This window comes from Procambarus clarkii, chromosome 85, assembly GCF_040958095.1.
Source record: "Procambarus clarkii isolate CNS0578487 chromosome 85, FALCON_Pclarkii_2.0, whole genome shotgun sequence".
NCBI classification, from domain to species: domain Eukaryota; kingdom Metazoa; phylum Arthropoda; class Malacostraca; order Decapoda; family Cambaridae; genus Procambarus; species Procambarus clarkii.
Genome location: NC_091234.1, coordinates 20395045 through 20408066, shown reverse-complemented (window position 1 = coordinate 20408066; position 13022 = coordinate 20395045). Strand labels below are relative to the sequence as shown.

At 43.0% G+C, this 13022-nt stretch overlaps 1 protein-coding gene across 1 annotated transcript; it reads left to right on the top strand.

Moving 5' to 3' along the window:
- Positions 1-5497: 5497 nt before the first annotated feature.
- On the top strand, positions 5498-12221 carry LOC138358726 (surface protein-like). The gene is made up of 4 exons (XM_069316890.1): positions 5498-5617; positions 9649-10216; positions 11673-12070; positions 12165-12221. Exons 1-4 carry the CDS (start codon positions 5609-5611, stop codon positions 12219-12221), a joined length of 1032 nt encoding a protein of 343 aa, XP_069172991.1. The 5' UTR covers positions 5498-5608.
- Positions 12222-13022: the final 801 nt, after the last annotated feature.

The following is a 13022-nucleotide window of genomic DNA, read 5'->3' as shown; positions in this document are numbered from 1 at the left end:
TTCCGACCATCTCCCGTAGTCGCTTGTCTCTCGATAGTATTCTTGGTGACTCGGATACTTTTGATATCGTTCGCCTTATGCGTTTCTGTTCTCGTATTGGCATCCTTGGTGATATTTAGCGCCCTCTGATTATCCCGTACATTTGATGGTGCTACATAGCCTTCCCGGTTTGGTGCCTTCTGTTGATAATTACTTACTTACACAGGTGGGGTCCAGAGGTAGAGTCTCCTAGAGCACCAGGATAATGGGAGGGTTGGCCCCAGACCATAGAGCTTGGGGCCTTACACAGGTGGGGTCCAGAGGTAGAGTCTCCTAGAGCACCAGGATAATGGGAGGGTTGGCCCCAGACCATAGAGCTTGGGGCCTTACACAGGTGGGGTCCAGAGGTAGAGTCTCCTAGAGCACCAGGATAATGGGAGGGTTGGCCCCAGACCATAGAGCTTTGGGCCTTATACAGGTGGGGTCCAGAGTTACAGCCTCCTAGAGCCCAGAATAATGGGAGGGTTGGCCCCAGACCATAGAGCTTGGGGCCTTACACAGGTGGGGTCGAAGGATAGTCAACAGTTAGAGCCTTACTGTTGCCTTAGGAACTCTTGCCTTAATGTTGCCTTAGGAACTCTTGCCTTACTGTTGCCTTAGGAACTCTTGCCTTACTTGATTGCCTTAAAATGAGTCAGATACGAGATGTTTGAGATATTTTGAAAACTGCAGGGGGGTTTGGGCAAAATGTGACCCACCGCCGCTTTCAGTAATTGGCATTTTTTCGGTATAAAAAGTCGGAATTTCAAACTGCGAATAGGTGCAGAGAGCCATAATTTGGCTCCAAAATATGACTCGGGAATCGAATTTGGGATGTTTGAAATAATTTGAAAACTGCAGGGGGGTTTGGGCAAAATGTAACCCACCACCGCTTTCAGTAATTGGCATATTTTTGGTATAAAAAGTCGCAATTTCAAACTGCGAATAGGTGCAGAGAGCCATAATTTGGCTCCAAAATATGACTCGGGAATCGAATTTGGGATGTTTGAAATAATTTGAAAACTGCAGGGGGGTTTGGGCAAAATATGACCCACCGCCGCTTTCAGTAATTGGCATATTTTCGGTATAAAAAGTCGGAAATTTGAACTGCGAATAGGTGCAGAGATCCAGAATTTTGCTCCAAAATATGACTCGGGAGTCGAATTTGGGATGTTTGGGATATTCCGAAAACTGCAGGGGGGTTTGGGCAAAATGTGACCCACCGCCGCTTTCAGTAATTGGCATATTTTCGGAATAGAAATTCGGAATTTCAAACTGCGAATAGGTGCAGAGAGCCAGAATTTGGCTCCGAAATATGACTCAGGAGTCGAATTTGGGTTGTTTGGGATATTTTGAAAACTGCAGGGGGGTTTGGGCAAAATGTGACCCACCGCTGCTTTCAGTAATTGGCATATTTTCGGTATAAAAAGTCGGAGTTTCAAACTGCGAATAGGTGCAGAGAGCCAGAATTTGGTTCCAAAATATGACTCAGGAGTCGAATTTGGGGTGTTTGGGATATTTTGAAAACTGCTGGGGGGTTTGGCCAAAATGTGACCTACCACCGCTTTCAGTAATTGGCATATTTTTGGTATAAAAAGTTGCAATTTCAAACTGCGAATAGGTGCAGAGAGCCAGAATTTGGCTCCAAAATATGACTCAGGAGTCGAATTTGGGGTGTTTGGGATATTTTGAAAACTGCAGGGGGGTTTGGGCAAAATGTGACCCACCGCCGCTTACAGTAATTGGCATATTTTCGGTATAAAAATTCGGAATTTCAAACTGCGAATAGGTGCAGAGAGCCAGAATTTGGCTCGAAAATATGACTTAAGAGTCGAATTTGGGGTGTTTGGGATATTTTGAAAACTGCAGGGGGGTTTGGGCAAAATGTGACCCACTGCCGCTTTCCGTAATTTGCATATATTTGGTATAAAAAGTCGCAATTTCAAACTGTGAATAGGTGCAGAGAGCCAGAATTTTGCTCCAAAATATGACTCAGGAGTCGAATTTGGGATGTTTGAAATAATTTGAAAACTGCAGGGGGGTTTGGGCAAAATGTGACCCACCGCCGCTTTCATTAATTGGCATATTTTCGGTATAAAAAGTCGGAATTTTAAACTGCGAATAGGTGCAGTGATCCAGAATTTGGCTCCAAAATATTACTCAGGAGTCGAATTTGGGATTTTTGGGATATTCCGAAAACTGCAGGGGGGTTTGGGCAAAATGTAACCCACCACCGCTTTCAGTAATTGGCATATTTTCGGTATAAAAAGTCGCAATTTTAAACTCCAAATATGTGCAGAGAGCCAGAATTTGGCAAAATAATCTAATATATGTATATATATATATATATATATATATATATATATATATATATATATATATATATATATATATAATATATATATATTATATATATATATGCAAACAAGCCTGAATGGTCCCCAGGACTATATTCAGTAGTATTATATATATATAATATATATATATATATATATATATATATATATATATATATATATATATATTATATATTATATATTTATATATATAATATAATATATATATATATAGTAAGGAGTATGTATGTGTATAACTATCATAATAATGTATTAAGTAAAATTAAGGCACATGGAGAATGATGTGAAAGGCTTACAGTCAATAGCCAGAACAAACGTTGTGAGGTTACGCAAGCCTAGCACAGGTTATACTGAGCTGCTGATCGTAAACTGGTTCTGTGAATCAGCACCGGTTTGGACACGATAACCTCACACGGTGGAGAGGATGTCTTGAAATCAAACACTGAGAAGTAGAATCTATTCATGGGGCAAATGTTTTATCAGAAACAACTGTAAATAGTGTTTGATGCCCTTAGGAAGCATTCAGGGTGTTCAACGGACATCTGAACACTATTTAAAGTGATGCAATCCGCTCTCTTACTCAGGAAAAGCGCAAATGCCTCTCTCTCTCCTATGCAGGAAGTAATGCAGTCATCTAGCTAGTGTATTGTGGCATGAATAAAGTTGATTTGATATCTGTCACGCTAATTTAAGTCTTTCTTCCAGTGTCACACTTCCTTTATCACGCTAGATTCAACCTTCGTTCATGTGTCATACTAACTAGGGCTTATCCAATCTATGCCTTATTCAAAAGTAAACTCAAAAAGTGCCTAATTTCATCCTCACTGTTTCTTCCTACCTAGTACTTTAAACTCACACTGTATCTTATTCTACCCAATTCTCCCAATATATGTGCCTAAGCTATGCAACTTCATTGTATTCACTGCTATCATCTTAAATCCTGGTTATTATGTTGAACGAAAATTTTACTACAATGTACCTATTAATAATCCTCAAATTTGCTACAATGTACCAGTTGATAATTCTCGAATTTTACTATAATGTACCTATTAATTTTCTTCAAATTTTCTTACAATGTACCTGTTAATATTCTTTATTTTTTGCTGCAAATTACATATTTAAAATTATCTGTTAGATTAGGGACCTGCCCGAAACGCTACATGCGTGTTAGTGGCTTTGCAAGAATGTAAACACATCATGCTATGTACTCTCATAAACCCAATGTACCTTCTTGTATATATAAATAAATAAATAAGCTGTGACACATGCTATACAGTTTTATGCTATGCAGCTCTACAGCACAATATGTCCTTCCCTGACGTGTCATATTAGTCCAAGAGGAATCCGAGTCGTATATACCTGTTCCCGCCAAAGCGTGGCGGGAACTATCCACATAGCCTAGTCCTCTCATGGCGGGAACTCTCCACATAGCCTAGTCCTCTCATGGCGGGAAATCTTCACATAGCCTAGTCCTCTCATGGCGGGAACTCTCCACATAGCCTAGTCCTCTCATGGCGGGAAATCTCCACATAGCCTAGTCCTCTCATGGCGGGAAATCACATAGCCTAGTCCTCTCATGGCGGGAAATCTCCACATAGCCTAGTCCTCTCATGGCGGGAAATCTCCACATAGCCTAGTCCTCTCATGGCGGGAACTCTCCACATAGCCTAGTCCTCTCATGGCGGTTGACAATTAAGTATATACAAAACTGCCATGATGCTAAAATTGCGAGACGATAAAATGTTACCCCACAAGTTAATTTTCAAAGCAAAATCAGCCTTCTTTTTCTCCGGTGTCCATGACAAGGATGTGTGTTTAGAAAGTATTGCGGGAGCTCCCCTGTGGAAACCTGCTGCTCCAGGTGAGCGGGTAACGTGAGCCGGCACGCTGGGCGGGGTAAATATATCCTGGGGAAACTTGACGGGTCCAGGCGGGGGAAACGGCGGACCGAGGCGGGGTAAACGGCGGACCGAGGCAGGGGAACTTGACGGACCGAGGCGGGGAAACCTAACGGACTGGGGCTGAGGGAGGCCTAACGGACTGGGGCTGAGGGAGGCCTAACGGACTGGGGCTGAGGGAGGCCTAACGGACTGGGGCTAAGGGAGGCTATGCAATCTTGTAGTCTCTGAAGCATTCGTCATCGCCTTTAAAATAACTATGACCTGAGTTAAGGACTATTTATACATGACGTAGGAAAGTTTCGGAAATTTCCCTCAGGGAGTGGCAGTTACCTGCCTCTCTATGACGTCATTGATATCTGTAATGACGTCATCAAACCGCGTTCCAATTGGAGACTAACCGGTTTTTATATTGTAAATGTCGCCAGATACATCCATGTAATTAACGTTTCTTGAATATATTTAAATAATATATTTGTGAATACCTTTACAGGTTATTCATGGATTGTTTTTTCTTCAAATTTTGTGTATTCTTGTTTAACATAACGCAAGGAAAAAAGAATAGGATTTTAGCCCTATTTTGAGCCTTTGTGAATACAATATTGGCAATATTAGAAGTTACCTCACAATTTATTTTATTTTGCTATGAAATCTTAAAACTTAATCAGATTTGATTTATAAAATAAAAATCAGATGCAAGGAGTGATTGAGAGAGCAATTCCTCTATGTACTTGTGGAAGGATCTTCGCTGGACATAATTGATAAGGTAATTGTTAGGCTAAACTATAGATAACAATTTTATCATTACAGTATTAATATTTTATTAGACAACCTGATACTTAGAGTGGTCAATAAATGACCAAGAGAAGTGTCAACATACAGATATTACTATGCAAGCCTTTTGCCAACCCCCCCCCCCACTACCAGGTATTATTGCTCTACGAGGACCAAAAATGTATACCAATAAACCATTGGTTTACATTTGGTAAACCCAATGTATAGGTTTGACCCTCTTGCAACTCAGAGGTGCATTGCAGACATAGAAGTACCAGAGGGTCTAATGCAGATTAAGAAAATAATGAGAGAGCAATGCAGGAGATATATATTGACCATATTGCATAAGCTGCAACATGAGAATCTGTCGGTTGGTATAGAGCTAGAGCCAATCAGCGTGCAGGATATCTGTGACGTGAACGGAGCAGTTCAGGAGAGTTGAGTGTGATGGGGAGGAGTTGTTAGTGCCTTTCTCTTCTTCTTGGGGTTGAGGCGCGTGGCGCCGGCAGTTTGGCGGGAAACTTGAGGCGGTACACAGGTGTATAACCGCCCCGGCCAGCCATGCTGAGGGTGAGTATACAGGGGGAGTTCCTGCCCCCCGTGGGTACTGTGTGTGACACAGGGGGTGTTCCTGCCCCCTGTGGGTACTGTGTGTGTGACACAGGGGGGTGTTCCTGCCCCCCGTGGGTAATGTGTGCGACACAGGGGAAAAAGTTGAAAATTTCCCTAGCGGGTGTTTTTCGCTTGTGGGGGAAGTGCTCTTGGTTGGGAGACGCCCTGACACCCAGAGTTCGAATCCCCTGAGGATATATATATATATATTATGGTGATGTTGGTGTGTGGATGGGTGACCTGAGAAGGAAAGGTGAGTTGAACCTGATCCTGACTCACTCTCGTCACACCTCGATGAGTCTTACAGACCCCACACTTCTGTCCACTGTCACTGTTGGCACGGTTCTGTCCAACAGTGACTGTCACTGTTGGCACGGTTCTGTCATTACATTGTCTCTGTTTAGCATGCATCGCCCCGTCCAGCACCTGTAATTAACCTGTAGCACCTGTAATTACCCTTCAGCACCTGTAATTACCCTCCAGCACCTGTAATTACCCTCCAGCACCTGTAATTACCCGCCAGCACCTGTAATTATCCTCCAGCACCTGTAATTACCCTCCAGCACCTGTAATTATCCTCCAGCACCTGTAATTACCCGCCAGCACCTGTAATTATCCTCCAGCACCTGTAATAACCCTCCAGCACCTGTAATTATCCTCCAGCACCTGTAATTATCCTCCAGCACCTGTAATAACCCTCCAGCACCTGTAATTATCCTCCAGCACCTGTAATTATCCTCCAGCACCTGTAATAACCCTCCAGCACCTGTAATTATCCTCCAGCACCTGTAATTACCCTCCAGCACCTGTAATACCCTCCAGCACCTGTAATTATCCTCCAGCACCTGTAATTACCCTCCAGCACCTGTAATTACCCGCCAGCACCTGTAATTATCCTCCAGCACCTGTAATTATCCTCCAGCACCTGTAATTACCCTCGAGCACCTGTAATAACCCTTCAGCACCTGTAATTACCCGCCAGCACCTGTAATAACCCTCCAGCACCTGTAATTATCCTCCAGCACCTGTAATTACCCTCGAGCACCTGTAATAACCCTTCAGCACCTGTAATTACCCGCCAGCACCTGTAATTATCCTCCAGCACCTGTAATTACCCTCCAGCACCTGTAATTACCCTCCAGCACCTGTAATTACCCTCCAGCACCTGTAATTACCCTCCAGCACCTGTAATTACCCCTCCAGCACCTGTAATTACCCTCCAGCACCTGTAATTATCCTCCAGCACCTGTAATAACCCTCCAGCACCTGTAATTACCCTCCAGCACCTGTAATTATCCTCCAGCACCTGTAATAACCCTCCAGCACCTGTAATTACCCTCCAGCACCTGTAATTATCCTCCAGCACCTGTAATAATCCTCCAGCACCTGTAATTACCCGCCAGCACCTGTAATAACCCTCCAGCACCTGTAATTACCCTCCAGCACCTGTAATTACCCTCCAGCACCTGTAATTATCCTCCAGCACCTGTAATTACCCTCCAGCACCTGTAATAAACCTCCAGCACCTGTAATTATCCTCCAGCACCTGTAATTACCCTCCAACACCTGTAATTTACCCCTCCATCACCTGTGTTCCCCCTTCCCCCCCCCCCCACCACCACCACCTGTGGCAGGGTAACAGGTTGGGGAGAAAGCGGTCACGATTTTTCCCTGGCAAACACTAGGCTTTCCACAGAGGCGCGCTGCCTTCATGCCCTGCCTTCTTGGGCTGCTTTCTCGCAGTGAATGAGATCACTATGTGTATATATGACCGACAGAATAATGGTTCTCTCCCTCCCCTTCGTGTCCATCACTGTTGGGAGGGCAGACTCCTCCCTCATGGTCCCCCTAACCTGTCCCTCCACGCCTCTCCCTCATGTCCTTAACCTCTTGACTCTTCTCGTGATGGAAGGACTCCTCTATTGGCTGTCCTTCGCCCTGTGACTCCCTCGACCTTCCTCTTGACACTACTCCGGTCTGGGACACCCCTCTCTATGGACACTTCTCCCTAGTGGACATTCCTTCCTCCCTCTGGACACTACGGGACCCTGGACACCCCGTCCCCTTGGACATCTGGCCTTATGTCCAAGTTTTTGGACATAAAACATTCGTCCAACGCAGCCACTGTGAAGCCATCCGCTTACGGGACTTTGATGTGAAGCTTTTTAGGTATACACAGCGATGTGTTGCTAGGCTGTTCTATATGGTCCCCGTGGCGCAGTGGTAAGACACTGGGCTGGCGCTTGGCGAGCTCTTTTTGCTTGGGTTCGTATCCTAGCCGGGGTGGATTGACTGCACATCAATTCTTAACTGTAGCCTCTGTTCACCCAGCAGTGAATATGTACCTGGTTGTTAAACGATTTGGCGGGTCGTATTCCAGGGAAAATTAGGATTAAGGACCTGCCCGAAATGCTATGCGTACTAGTGGCTGTACAAGAAAGTAACAACTCTTGTATATATATATATATTATATATATATATATATATATATATATGTCGTACCTAGTAGCCAGAACGCACTTCTCAGCCTACTATACATGGCCCGATTTGCCTAATAAGCCAAGTTTTCATGAATTAATTGTTTTTCGACTACCTAACCTACCTAAACTAACCTAACCTAACTTTTTTCTGCTACTTAACCTAACCTAACCTCTAAAGATAGGTTAGGTTAGGTTAGGTAGGGTTGGTTAGGTTTGGTCATATATCTACGTTAATTTTAACTCCAATAAAAAAAATTGACCTCATATATAATGAAATGGGTAGCTTTATCATTTTAATAAGAAAAAATTAGAGAAAATATATTAATTCAGGAAAACTTGGCTTATTAGGCAAATCGGGCCTTGCATAGTAGGCTGAGAAGTGCGTTCTGGCTACTAGGTACGACATATATATATATATATATATATATATATATATATATATATATATATATATATATATATATATATATATATATATATATATATAAACAAAACAAAATGAGATCAAAAGCTAGTTATGAGTTCGTCTAATATCCCTTTCTCACAGCATGGTTTGTCACACATGGAATCAGGAGAGGACATATGAAATAGACTAATCTATTAGCCTCCACTAGCAAACTCTGGGCACAACACAAGAATATCTTCCAATATTCGTGAGTGTATGAAATAGTTACAGAATTCAGAGTACCTCATACCATTGAAATCACTAATAACAGGACAATCACATATATAGTGTTGGAGAGTATGTCCCAGCTCTTGTTCACATAGTTTACAATTAGGATGTTCACCATTGGGGGGGGATTCATTACCTATAGCCACCTGTCATGGATATGGATATCCCAGCCTAATTCTGGCAATTACAATGTCACACTGTCTAGTGTATTCTTTGTACAATCGTTACATATAATTCTCGGTTTTTAAACAACTTCATACTCTTACTTTCTGCCCTTTGAGTTTCAGTGACTCCTCTTCCGTTCCTAATTTCCTGAAATATTACTTTTTAACAACAGAGATTGGAATGCCTGAGTCTAACTCAGTTTCAGACTAAACATATGCAGTTTTAGCTTCCTTGCAGGCGATGAGTCACAATAACGTGGCTGACGTATGTTGACCAGACCACACATTAGAAAGTGAAGGGACGACGACGTTTCGGTCCGTCCTGGACCATTCTCAAGTCGATTGTCGATTTAGCTGCCTTGTTTGTGTCATATAATGCTGGACTAAACCTGTGTGTGACGACATCCATTAAAATGACTCTGAAACTCTTGCTTTGTGTGTTAATGATGTTTACAATGGATGTTACAACATTCTTAGCATTTATTTTGCATATTGGGTTTTCGAAAGCGTGAAGAACTGATCTGAATCACAGAAAATTACTCCTCCACTGTTTGATGACGTGAGAGAGTCAGAGGGAAGGTGATTAGGAGTTACATAGTAACATAATGTGAAACATTAACCAATATGTGCGTGGAAATGTTGTGTAACATTAACCAAAGTTCCTATTTTCAGACACTGTTGTTGGGGCTGTTACTGTGCCTCCCGGAGCCCATGCTTTGCCGACCCACCGACACGACCAACATGGAAACCAGGGAGGAGACACAGGCTGTGGACACGACCAACATGGAGACCAGGGAGGAGACACAGGCTGTGGACACGACCAACATGGAGACCAGGAAGGAGACCAAGGCTGTAGACACGACCAACACGGAGACCAGGGAGGAGACCAAGGCTGTAGACACGACCAACACGGAGATCAGGAAGGAGACCAAGGCTGTAGACACGACCAACACAGAGACCAGGAAGGAGACACAGGCTGTAGACACGTCCAACACGGAGACCAGGGAGGAGACCAAGGCTGTAGACACGACCAACACGGAGACCAGGGAGGAGACCAAGGCTGTAGACACGACCAACACGGAGACCAGGGAGGAGACCAAGGCTGTAGACACGACCAACACGGAGATCAGGAAGGAGACACAGGCTGTAGACACGTCCAACACGGAGACCAGGGAGGAGACCAAGGCTGCCAACTCCATCAGATCACCCAAGAAGTACCGCTCCAGACGCCAAGCGACAGGTAGATCAACTAACGTAATATAATGTACACCAAGGAATACCTGCTGTTCTGGCATCTATACATAATCTGGCTTCTATGAGAATGATAAGCAACGGAAGTTGATAGTGGGGTTGATATATTGGAAGTGAGAGTTGGTGTTGCCAGAGTGGGCGACTCCTCTCCACTGACTGCCACAGTTGTATTTACCTGAGAGACAATGTATCCAGCGGCCCCTAGCCGGACTGAAAGTTGACACAGAGTGGAACCTTTCTCTCCATGGTGCTCAAGCTTTATTCTCAGCTGAAGCACTTGTCTTGGCCTGTACGGTTTCTCCTGATAGGTGGTGGAAGAGCGTTTTAACTCTCTGTAGGAGGGTTAGAACGCCCTCCTACAGAGAGTTAGAATTCACTTGTTTTCTCTCCAACAAATGAAGATCGTGGAACTTGCTGTTGTTTTAGATTCAGCTATTCGGAACAAAGTTTCCATGTAGCCCGTAACGGGGAATTTGAAACTGTTGTTTCTTCTACTTACCTATCAGTAATTACCTACCAATGTCGATGGGGAAGTGAGGTGTAGCCTACTAACCTTGTTGTACCTATTGTGTTATCATATAACTATTCAGACGTTCGAATTCTTTATCGAATCTAGTTTTAAAGTTGTGGATGGAGGTGGCTTCTACAACTTCTTCTATCAATACATTCCACTTGTTGACTAGCCTTACAGGGTACGAGTATTTCCTTACTTTTTTTTACTCATTTACGTTTCCAGATTCCACTTATGTCCTCTCGCCTCTCTTTTTTTCTCATTTTAAAGAGGCTGTCTTTGTCCACCTTGTCAATTCCCTTCAGTATCTTGGATGTTGCGATCATGTCCACCCTGTTTCTTCTCTTCTTTAGAGATGTGAGATCCAGTTCCCTTAAGCTATTCTCATAAGTTTTCGATCTTAGCTCTGGCATTATTCTTGTAGCAAATCTTTATACCTTTTAATTTTGGCTTTATGCTTCACAAGGTTCGGATTCCAGACCGGTGCTGTATATTCCAGTAGTGGTTTAATAAAGGCTGTCTGTGGATTGCCTTGAAATAGGCAATCATGTTCGCCAGCGTCCCACATGCTGCTGATGTTACCTTGTTTATGTGTGCCTCTGGAGAGAGAGTATTCGAATTATATTCACCCCAAAAATCCTTTTCTCACTCCAGCTCCTCTAGTTGTCGTTCCCTTATAGCATAAATACCTCCTGGTCTCATTTTTCCCTTTCCAAAGTTCATTTCCTTACACTGGCTGGGGTTGAATTCTAGGAACCATTTGTTTGCCCACTCATGGAGTTTGTTGTAAATGAATACATAGATTTAACATTTATATAATGTGTATAATACACATTACTATACTCAGACTTGAGCTAGGGAAATAGCAGGCTTTAAAATGCTCTTTAACTTTGTGTCTAAAACTAACTTTCCCCCACAATTTCCCTTCTTTCAGACATCCCTAACGAGAACGATATTCCGAGCGAGACGCGGAATAAATTCGTGCCGCCGACCCCACGCACCAAGGAAGCCAGGGATCGCTTCTACTTCTCCAATTATCGACCGGAAATCCCGCCTCACGCCTACGTGCTGGTCAAGAACGAGCCGTTCTTTGGCACCGTGGACCACGCCAAGCTCATCCTAGCGCTGGAGCAGCGGCGGAAATTGCAGAGTCTCCCCTTACATTTGCTCAGAGCCTGCGCCCGTTCTTCCCGTTTTTCAGCGCAAACTAAAATAATTATTGTTAATCTGATTAACCGTATCCGGCTGGTCCTCCACGGCGAGTTTTCTCACCATATAAATATACAAATTGTTATAATATTTGTGTGCTGGGAAGAAATGCTTACCAGTGCTGTAAATATGATATTATGTGTTATTGTTTTTTTTTTTGGAGATATATACAAGAGTTGTTATATTCTTGTTCATTGTTATAATTTCTTACTCTAAGACTTCTTCCTCCTTCATCTTCAAGACATGTAAAACAGACGTGAAAGTAGTAGATTAGAGACATGAAGAACACAGGTCACAATGACGTGACCTGTGAGGGGTCACTACACTATCAACAAGACATGAAGAATGTTACAGGGGGAAAAGGAAATTGAGATCCACTTCTGTCTGACAGCATAACACAAGCAAGAGGGATACTCATGACTTCTCTGTGTCATGTCATGACATAACACGACATGATATGACATGTTCTCTTCATTGTCACTTCACTGCGACACCTCATGAATCTCAAGCTCATTAACTGAATAAACTATTAATCGAAATCCTCACTGAATAATTACTGGAACACTACTGAATCAATTTATTACAAAAATAATGAATTATTAAATAAATGACAGCCTTCTGAAGAAGAGGTGAGGATATACCTATTTGTTTATTTAATAACAAGCTTATATATCTACACAAAGCAATATCCTGCTACCTAATCCTATACCAGGAATTACAGAGTATAGATCAAAAGCTTGCTATATGAGTTCATCTCGAGTCTCTGTAGTACAGACTCGATCGATGATTCTCGGGTTCGAATCCCAGGAGGGACAGAAACGGTTGGGCACGTTTCCTATTACATAATGCCTATATTCACCTAGCAGTAATTTAAGTAGATATACCTGGGACTTAGTCAACTGCTGTGTGGGTTGCATTATAGGAAAGGTCATATTTCGACCTAGGGGAGAGGTCGATATGAATCTAACATATGTATATACACAGGCTGTCTGTCCCCCGACAAAACGAATTATCAAGTATCCTCATCTCTCAGGATGGTTAGTCATACATGGAATCAGGAGGAAACTTGAAACTC